The 11,106-nt window shown below is 42.9% G+C and overlaps 1 protein-coding gene across 1 annotated transcript in view; it reads left to right on the forward strand.

The window, feature by feature from the left end:
- Positions 1–389: 389 nt before the first annotated feature.
- Positions 390–11,106, forward strand: part of LOC103267283 (inactive polypeptide N-acetylgalactosaminyltransferase-like protein 5) — a gene marked incomplete at its 5' end in the record, with an annotated part of 15,288 nt that continues 4,571 nt past the window's right edge. Inside the window, 2 exons of the mRNA XM_008064887.1 lie at positions 390–403; positions 4,262–4,379. Of these exons, the coding sequence (XP_008063078.1) occupies positions 390–403; positions 4,262–4,379 (132 nt within the window). The remainder of the gene's footprint in view (positions 404–4,261; positions 4,380–11,106) is intronic.

Here is an 11,106-nt window from a genome sequence, read left to right on the forward strand (position 1 = left end):
GTGGAGAGAGAGGGGAGTAAGAGGGAAAACAGATGAGGGTACCAACAAATAAAGAGAGACACAAAGACTGAAACAGATAAAAATAATAAACCACGACCACAAGCTAACCAAGAACCATACGTTAAAACTAAAACATACAATGATGCTAACGTACAAGCTAATCAACCTCCTTATTGGTGTGCTATTCCTCTATACAAAGATGGGATTTACAGAGAAATTAAAAAATAAATAAAATAAAGAACAAAACAAAAGGAAAAGAATTAAGTCAGTAAGCTAACAGAACCAACCAAGCACACTCTGAGACTTTTCGTTTAAGTCCAATGTCCTTTCAGCTCTGATTTCTAGCTGTCTTTGCAGGCTGGTAAATTTGTTCACCATTAGGGTCAATTTCCCCTGGCCTACTGTGAAGGGCAGTTCTTATTTGGGCTCCCTGCCCAGTTCACTACTCAAATCTGGCCTGTGTCTATTTATCAAGCTTCTGTCTTTCCCATTTCAGTGTTGTTACCTGAAATCGCCAGCAGGTGGTGCTATCTCACTGCTCCAGTTGATCTTTATCTGCAGCTGCTCGCCCAGGAGGGGAGGGAGCTAGGGATGGAAGCCACTTGGTGGTGGCGGCGGCAGGCTGCCTCATGGCACATGAAAGAGCTCCACGAGTCTGGCTCCAAGCGAGAGGCAGGGCATGATGGTGGCAGTGGTAGCAGCGGCAGTCTCAATAGGTCTTGCTTGCGGGGCTTTATGGCCTGAAGTCGTGGGTTGCCTCCGGCACAGGTGGGGTGATGGCTGCGGCGGTGGCGGTGGCAGTGGCAGTGGTGGTGGCAGCAGCATCTGCGGCTGCAGCGGCTGCCCAGATCACCGTGATGTTTGAGCTGCGGCCACAGCTGAGCTCCCTGTGAAGAGCAGGCTGCTGACAATGGGAACTGCAGCCCCCAGGAGAGAGCTAGAGTCTTTATGTGTTTTCTCTTTCACGGAGGGTCTCACAGACCAAGCTGACCTGTCGCCATCTTGCTGGAAGTCCCCCAGCTAAATCTTAAACCTTGTGTCTTAAACTCACTCCCATCAGGTTTTATTCCCATCCACGATTAAGACTTGTTAATGACCTCCACGTTGTTCAGTGTTCAGTACTCAATACTCAACTCATTGATCTCTCAGCAGCCTTGGATGCTTCCAGTCACACCCTTCTCATTGTCACACATTCTTTCCAGGGCCTCCAGGGCACCACAGTTTCCTGTTCTTCCTCTTTCCTCACCTATCCTTACCTCCATTGCCCAGACTGCTCTCGAACCTGTGGGCTCAGGCAATCCTCTCCCCTCCACCTCCCAAAGTGTTGTGATTACAGTCATGAGCCACCATGTCCAGCCTCTCCAAACTTTTTTTTTTAAAGATGGAGTCTCACTCTGTCTCCCAGCCTGGAGTGCAGTGGCACACTCATGGCTAAAGCAACCTTGACCTGCTGGGCTCAGGAGATTCTTCTGCCTCCGCCTTCCAAATAGCTGGAACTATAGGCACAAGTTACCATGCCCAGCTAATTTTTTTATTTATTGTAAAGACAAGGTCTCACCAAATGCCTAGGCTGGTCTCAAACCCTTGAGGGCAATCCTCTCACCTCAGCCTCCCAAAGTGCTGGGATTACAGGCTTGAGCCACTGTTATGACCTAGTAAGCGAGAAGAAGGTACGCCAACAAGTTGAGTTTAATTAATTATGAATTTATTAAATGTTCAGGTCAAGAGTAGGCAAATGCCAGAAAAACTCTAGGCAAATTGGTGTAGTTTGTGACAAGCTTTTATAGGTAAAATTTTTAGCATTGTCTATATAGCAACTTAGTGACCATAGCAACTATTAACTAACAACTTGGCAACCAAAATGGGAACTTTGATTGTTAGGGAGCTTTGATTAATTTCACGTCAGGTAGGTATAGCCGGTGCCCAGAAAGTACCTGGAGTTTTGTCATTAAGATATAGTTTAAGGTAGTTTTATAGAGACAAGGAAGAAGAATTATTATATAATGGAGTTACCTTGGTTAGATCACTAACAGAATATAAGAACAAACTATGAAAATGTCAAAGCATAACATTTTACTTCAGTTAACAAATCATACAATTACATGGGAACTATGGTGAAGGAGTTCTATAATGGTCAGCAGGTAATGGTCAGCATAACTGTCCAAAGGAGACAAAGGAATGTGACTGTAATTACATATAGGCACTGATTCTTAGGTCAGGCAGGTAACTAAGATGATTTTTAAACAAAATGGAGTAAGCTGATTAATATTATTGCTAATTTTGTTAGCAATTTGATTTTATTAACTGCTTTAGCTTATTTTGCCACCATGCCCAGTAACTCTTACTGTTGAGGTATCCAGGGCTCAGCCTTGGTCCTCTTCTGGTTTCCACCCACTGACATAGTGATTCTCATCCATCTTACACTGATGACTCCCAAATTGGCTCCAGCCCTGACCTCTCTCAGACCTCCAGATTCATGTATCCAACTGTCTACCTGACATCGACTCTTGAATGCTGAGTAGACATCTCATATATGTCTGAAACAGAAACTTCCTTGCCAAAACCCTCTCCACCATAGTACTTCCCATCTCAGTTGATGGCAAATCCATCTGCCTGTGCTCAGACCAAAAATGTTGGAGTCAGCCTTGAATCTTCTCTTCCCCTAACAGCCCACATCCCACCCATAAGCACATCTGCTAGCTCCAACTTCAAAACAGACCAGGGATTTGACCACATCTCGCCACCTTCGTTGGTATACCTTTACCCAGAACTCCCTACTTTTCTCTGGGACCACCGCAACCCCCTGTAAATGGTCTCTCTGCTTCTACCCTTACCCCCACACAAGCTGCAGTCTTCCTCTGCTTATTGAATCACTTATTTATCCTTATCATAGGTGCTCAATAAATACTTTTTTGAGTAAATGAATGAACTTGTAATTATTTTCAAACTAGTTAGTGTGGTATTATTGGGCCCTACTATTAGTGGACAAACAAAAATGCTTTGTGATATTATGGGTTTTATTTTTCCAGAAGTAAATATTATAGTCCACTTAAGGCCCTTAGAAAGAAAGAGCTCTAAAATCTACTGCCCAATCATGACATTTAGGTAACCCCAAAGCTGAGAGAGCTTGCATGTAATGTTTACCTATTCCAAAGAAGTCATCTGGGAGAGACATTGGTTTATTAGAACTTACAGTAGGCACTGATAGTGCCCAGTTGGTGAAGAAAGAATCCACACCTTGGGACAGTACAATAAGCAGTTTTATAGTAAACCAAGTTAAACCAGGTGTGGTGCTCATGACTGTAATCCCAGCACTTTGGGAGGCCAAGGTGAGAGGATTTCCTGAGCCCATGGGTTCAAGACTAGCCTGGGCAACATGGCGAGACCACGCCTCTACAACAAATCAAAAAATTAGCTGGGCATGGTGGCGCGTACCTGTAGTTCCAGCTACTTGGAAGGCTGAGGTGAAAGGATCGCCTGAGCCCGGCAGGTTGAGCTGCAGTGGTGGTGAGCGTGCCACTGTACTCCAGTCTGAGTGACAGAATGAGACAGTACTCCGACTCAAAAAAAAAAAAATATATATATATATAATATATAAAACCTACATATATATATATATAAAATCAACCAACCAGTTGTTCAGATTGCTCTATGGTGTATACAATTGCAGTGAGGAAGGGGGCTGCCCACATTGTTCTCAGCTCCGCTCAAGCACCTGCATCCCAGGACTCATCACTGGGAATATGCGTGTCCTGCAGAGACCAGCCTTGGCCATAGTCTGCTCCCTAGAGGAGGGGGCAGAAAGAAGCCTGGAGTAGGGGGACAGGGTCTATAGCCAGACAATTACTTCACATCAATTCAATGTCATCCTCATGGGAAACTCATATTCTAAACTTCATTTTCCTTCTCATCAAGACAACATTTAGGATATAGTGCTTACATAATTTGATGAGAACTAAGTAAAAGTTATCACTGACTTTTTGGTCTCAACTCCTTTTCTCAAGCAGTCATCCCACCTTAACTTCCCAAAGTGCTATGATTACAGATGTGAGTCACTGCAGTGGTTTTATTATCAAAAACAGTAGTTGTGGTATTAATTTGGTGATTTTATATACCTAAATGTATAACACAACAATTTTTGTATTAATATGGTTGTTTTCTAGCTGTTAGCTATGTTATTACTAATATTTAATATAATGTTGAGAAAAATACATAATGACTTTCTTTGTGGAATAGTTTGATACTTATGTCCCCCTTTTAGGTCACCTGCAATGGCTGGAGGAGTTTTTGCTATAGACAGGCACTATTTTAATGAAATTGGACAGTACGACAAGGACATGGAACTTTGGGGAGGAGAAAATTTGGAACTTTCACTAAGGGTAATTCAGACTTTGTTTCCTAAATAGTTATCTTTGGACACAGAGAGTGAAACCTAAAATGCTGTGGTAATTATGTCCAATTTCCCTACATGAACAACCTACCATTTCTTATTTATGTGTTTTTTTTTTTTTTACATCCTATCATTTCAATATCACATCAATAAATATTTTCTGGGACTCCTTGTAAAAATTGAAAACATTTAGTAAAATATTAGATTATTCTAGCTGGGCGTGGTGGCGCATGCCTGTAGTTCCAGCTACTTGAAAGGCTGAGGTGGAAGGATCTCCTGAGTCCAGCAGGTTGAGGCTGTGGTGGCCGTGAGTGTGCCACTGCACTCCAGCCTGGGCAACAGAGTGAGACTCCAACTCAAAAAAAAAAAAAGAAAAGAAAAATCTATAGCCGTATCTCTGAAGTTTACTGTTTTTGCTGCTTTGTTTTTTCCATTCACGTGTTCCCTCTTTTTAAAATAATATATTTATTATAGCATGCGTTCCTTTTTAATCCAGGCATGATTTTGTAACACCCATGCCTCTGGCACTTTTTATTCTATTTGGTTGATTATTCCTTGTTTTATTATATGGCTCTCTAAGAACACGGTACAAGGAGTTTACCCCCTTTCAGAACCTAATAACTTACGTCAGTTTTGTGAATTATACATGCAGAGTTGAAAGTCAGTGTATCCCTTTCCTCTGATTCTATATTCCCTATAGATTAGCAGTCCCCAACCTTTTTGGCATCAGAGACTCATTTCATAGAAGACAATTTTTCCAAGGATGGGTTTAAGGGATGGTTTGGGGATGATTCAAGCACATAACATTTATTGTGTACTTTATTTCTATTGTTATTACATTGTAATACATAATGAAATAATTATACAACTCACCATTTTAAAAAAGAGATGTTAATGGAAGTGGTAAATAGAATAATGGGCAGGCCACATGCGGACTAAAATAAGTGTCAGATTCTGACTTAAAGCTTGTCACCAGATACAGTTATACAATTGAAGTACATCAACTCACTTGCCACTCACTGATAGGGTTTAGATATGAGTCTGCAACCAATTAATTTATTATGGTTTCTGTGCAGTCAAACCTCACTGCTAATGTTAATGTGTATTTGTAGCCGCTTATCAGTGCTAGCATCACCACCTCAGCCACACCTCATAAGGAGCTAAGGAGTCTGCAACCTAGATCCCTCGCATGTGCAGTTCACAATAAGGTTCACACTCCTATAAGAATCTAATGCCACTTCTGATCTGACAGGAGGCATAGCGCAGGAGGTAATGCAAGCAATGGGGAGTGGCTGTAAATACAGATGAAGCTTCACTGGCTTGCTTGCCCACTGCTCACCTCCTGCCATGTGGTCTGGTTCCTAACAGACCCCAAACCATCACTGGTCCAGGGTCCAGGGGTTGGGGATCCCTGCTGTAGATAGCAAATGACAAGCAACTTATTCAAACGTATTAATTATTCCTGTTTTGATATTTAAACTACTCCATTCCTAATGGCCCTTCATCCTCTTTTAAGTATACTTGGGTACCTTCTTTTTTTAAAATAAACAATCATGTAAATTAATAAATAGCTAAAGTACTCTCTTAACACTGGCATCTGTCTCTAACCATGACAAGAAACCTTGTCTTTACTGAGAAAAAAAATAATCTTTGCCCCTGTATATACTTCTTCATTTATCATTTACTCCTCATTTCAGTAAATCAACATCCTAGAAAGCCCTCAGCATCCTGTGACATCATTTCAGGAACTGTCACCAGTTTAGCATAGATGTCCTTAATGGATGGCTTTTGGTCTTCCATCTCTTGAAGTCACTGCAGCATTTGACACTGTAGACCAGTCTTTTCCAGAAATTTTCTTGGATATTAGGACAACACTCCTGTTTCTCTTTCCCTTACTCAGTTGTTATCAATTTCCTTTGCAGGAATTTCTGCTTCTTCTCATCTTTTAGACACGGGTGTCCTCCAGGTCTCCATCCTGGCCAGACTTCTCACCCCATGTACTCTTCAGGGCTTAGGGCTGGCATCCAGGCATTTTGCACCTGTGAAGCCATGAAATATTTCTGTATCTGGTGGGAAAGAACCTCTACTCTGAGCCAACTGAATGCCCCCACCTCTAGCCCAATCACCATTTCCAGGTTCCTGGAGCTTCCCATGTTTCAGTAACTACAGGGATAGCACCTGGCAGGGCACATTGATTCTGATTGGTCAGGGTCCATGCCACACCCTTGTGAATATTTTTAATCTCATACCTGTATCATCTCCCATGGCTATTACTAACACCTGCATAGTGACAACACCAAGTTTATAATTTCAGTTTAGGATTATCTCTTTTTTTTTTTTTTTCTTTTGAGTTGGGTGTCTCACTCTATTGCCCACTATGGAGTACAGTGGCATGATCACAGCTCACCCCAGTCTGGGTCTCCTGGACTCAGGCAATACTCAGCCTCCTGAGTAGCTAGGACTACATATGCCACCACGCTTGGCTAATTTTTCATAGAGACAAGGTCTCACTATGTTGCCCAGTCTGTTCTTGAATTCCTACAGTCAAGCAAGACTCCCTCCTCAGTTGTGATCAAAGTGCTGAGATTACAGGGGTGAGCCACCACACACAACCAGAACTATCTCTTGAGAGTTCTATTTACATTTAATATAGCCATCATTTAAGGAGCTTTTCCTATGAGTCAAGCTGTGCCACATGCTGGGCATTCAGAAGACACAACCCTCACTCATTCATTCAAAAATATTTATTAAGTGCCTGTTATGTGCAAAGCACTGAGCTGGGTGTTAGAATACAAAAGCACATGGTGCAAAAGTGGTTTCTAACGTCATGAAGCTTCCACTCTATTGGAGTGAAGTGAGCTTATTAGTTTTTAATTTTATTTTTGACAGACACAATGAAGAAATACTGTACTATGAGAGCATATAAAAGGGGAACCTAGCCTTGTCTTGGGGAAAGTGTGTATCTTAGATGGAATCCCTGAAGAAGTGGTATTTAAGTTATATATAAAGGATAAAAATGCATTTTATACCGGGCGCGGTGGCTCAAGGCTAGGCATAGTAGCTCAAACCTGTAATCCCCGCATTTTGGAAGGCCGAGGCAAGAGGATTGCCTGAGCTCGCGGGTTCGAGATCAGCCTGGGCAACTGGGTGAGACCTCATCTCTACAATAAACTTAAAAATAAGCCAGGCAAGGCAGTGTGCACCTGTAGTTCCAGGTATTTGGAAAGCTGAGGCGGAAGGATCGCCTGAACCCAGCAGACTGAGGCTACGGTGGCCATGAGTGTGCTCCTGCACTTCAGCCTGGGCAACAGAGTGAAACTCCGACTCAAAAAAAAAAAAAGTTATACGTAAAGTATAAAAATGTACTTTATGCCAGGCACAGTGGTTCACGCCTGTAATCCCATCACTTTGGGAGGCAGAGGCAAGAGGATTGCCTGAACCCAGGGGTTTGAGACCAGCCTGGACAAGTTGATGAGACCTCATCTCTATGACAAAAGAAAAAAAAAATTTTAGTTGGGCACACACTTGTAGTTCCAGCTACTTGGAAGGCTGAGGCGGAAGGACCACCTGAGCCCAGCAGGTCAAGACTGCAGTGGCCGTGAGCATGCCACTGCACTCCAACCTGGGCAACAGAGTGACACTCTAATTTTTAAAAAAAGGTATTTTATTTATTTAATAAGTTCTTATCATGCCTAACATGCACTGCTCTAAAATCTTAGATATTCTTCATTTAATCCTCATAACAAGCCTGTGAAGTAGGTGCTACCATTATGTCCTATTTTTTATTTATTTATTTAGCCTAGGACTTTCCAGTACCTTAAAGGTATCTCCTTGGCCTATCTGCTCAAAATTTCTATTCCTAAGGGTTTTACGAATCAGGCAGCTATTGCCACAGTGGCAGTCAGCTATTGCCACAACAATGCTGTGTAACAAATCACCTCAAAATGGAGCGGCTTAGAACAATAAACATTTACTTGTTTCTATCATATGTCCATGGTTGGCCAGGTTGGCTCTGCCTCAGAATACAGGTTGCTGGGCTGGTCTCTAGTCTCTGAATTCGGTTCAGGTCTGATCATCATTCTAGGAGTAGCAGCGACTCAAAACATTCTCACACTGAATGGTGGGAATTTAAAAGTCAAGTCTAACCACACGGCGTATTTAAGCCTCTGCAAGCATGATGTGTGCTCACGTTTCACTGGCCAAACCTGCTAGACAAGCCCAAAGTCAGTGTGTCAGGAAAACACACTCTGCTCCAAGGTGAGGAATGGGGAGGGAGCTAATGTTTACTGAATAAGATTTCAATCTATCACACCAAGTTTCTGGAATGAGCAACTAAGTGGATGGAGGTCTTAATCACTTAAATAAATTAAACTGGTGCTAGGAGAAAAATCCTTCCTCATGCGTCTGTTGACTTTTGCTTATAAAAACTATCTCAAAATACAGTGGCTTAAAACAACAAACTGACTGGGAGTGGTGGCTCACGCCTATATTCCCAGCACTTTGGGAGACTGGAGCAAGAGGATTGCCTGGGCAACTTGGTGAGACCTCATCTCTACAATAAATCAAAAAATTATATTCCCAGCACTTTGGGAGGCTGGAGCAAGAGAATTGCCTGGGCAACTTGGTGAGACCTCATCTCTACAATAAATCAAAAAATTATATTCCCAGCACTTTGGGAGGCTGGAGCAAGAGGATTGCCTGGGCAACTTGGTGAGACCTCATCTCTACAATAAATAAAAAAATTAGTCAGGTGTGGTGGCACATGCCTGTAGTGCCAGCTACTTGGAAGGCTGAGGCAGAAGGATCGCCTGAGCTCAGTAGGTCAAGGCTGCGGTGGCCATGGGCATGCCACTGCACTCCAGCCTGGGTGACAGAGTGAGACTCCAACTTAAAAAAAAATTGAAAAAAACAACAACAAACCATTATTGATTCTCATTTCTTATAAATTCATTGTGTCACTAGAGTGGTTCTTCAGGTCTTAGCCAGAAGGGCCAATTCCTGCTGGTGTTGCTTATACATCTGTGCTCACCTGGAGAGCTAGAGAAGTACAGGCATGTGCCACCATGCCCAACCAATTTTTGACTTATTGTAGAGATTAGATCTTTCCAAGTTGGTCAGGCGGGTCTTGAACCTGTGGACTCAGGCAATCCTCTCACCTCAACCTCCCAAAGTGCTGGGATTACAGGTGTGAACCACTGCGCATGGCCATAAGATGTTTTAAGTACAAAAAAGGATGAACAAATAACTGAATTCAGCCATGATCAGCATTTCTCTTGTTACTTGTTTATATCCAGCAATAAATACCTCTACTTAATTATGAGAGAGACAGAATCATTTAGTACAGTACATCCCCTATATATGAACCTTCAAGTTACGAACTTCCAGGGATTCAAACACGGCATACGAAGGTTCCAGCTGCCATTCAAAACACAATCCATCTGTGAGGAGAAAAAAAGAGCTACTACCCAGACATCACTGAATCGTTTTCTCGAGAGGGTAGATAGAATTGAATCCAGCAAGGAACCAGAACCTGTGCCATCAATGTCAGGCGTGAATGGAATTGCAGTTTGCCCTCTTTCTCCTGTTGCTGACGATCCTTCAACTCTACCATCTCCCAACTCTCTCACTCTTCCAGCTAGTATCTCTTCTTGCCTTTTTACTTAATGCCAGTCCCTGTTTGCCAGCTGTTGTACTGTAATTCTGTACTTTTCAAGGTACTGTACTGTAAGATATAAAGTGTTTTCTTGCTGGGCACGGTGGCTCATGCCTGCAACCCTAGCGTATTGGAAGATGGGGGCAAGAGGATTGCCTGAGCCCACCGGTTTGAGACCAGCCTGGACTGCATGGTGAAACCTCATCTCTCCAAAAAAATTAGCCAGGCATAGTGGCGCACACCTATAGTCCTAGCTACTTGGGAGGTTGAGGTGGAAGGATCGCCTGAGCCCAGAAGGCCGAGGCTGTGATGACCTGTGATTGTGCCACTGCACTTCAGCCTGGGCAACAGAATGAGACTGACTCAAAAATCAAATAAATAAATTAATTAAATGTTTTCTTTAATTTTGTGTTTTTTATGTATTATTTGTGTGAAAAGTATTATAAGCTTATTGCAGTACAGTACTAGGTAGCTGATTGTGTTTGTTGGGTACGTAGGCTAACTTTGTTGGGTTTATGAACAAATTGGACTTACTAACGCGCTCTCAGAATGGAACTTGTTCGTATGTAGGGGATTTACTGCATTCAGTGCTGGTTCTTGGATCAGACTTCCTAAATTTAAACCCTGCACTTTGTCACTTAACTTCTATGTCATTGGACAAACTTTATTTTTTTTTGAGTTGGAGTCTCACTCTGTCGCCCAGGCTGGAGTCCAGTGGCACACTCATGACCACCCCAGCATTGACCTCCTGGGCTCTGGCGATCCTTCTGCCTCAGCCTTCCTAGTAGCCAGAACTACAGGCGTGCACTACCACTCCTGGTCAATTTTTAAATTTATTGTAAAGATGAGGTCTTGCCAAGTTGCCTAGGCTGGTCTCAAACCCGCAGTCTCAGGCAATCCACTAGTCTCAGCCTCCCAAAGTGCTGGGATTACAGGCTGAGCCACCGAGCCTGGCAGACAAACTTTTTTTATTTTTTGAGTTGGAGTCTCACTCTGTCACCCAGGCTGGAGTGCAGTGGCATGTTCACAGCCACTGTAGCCTCTACCTGCTGGGCTCAGGTCA

Source organism: Carlito syrichta, unplaced genomic scaffold (assembly GCF_000164805.1).
Source record: "Carlito syrichta isolate Samal-C Ts95f unplaced genomic scaffold, Tarsius_syrichta-2.0.1 Scaffold101997, whole genome shotgun sequence".
NCBI classification, from domain to species: Eukaryota; Metazoa; Chordata; class Mammalia; order Primates; family Tarsiidae; genus Carlito; species Carlito syrichta.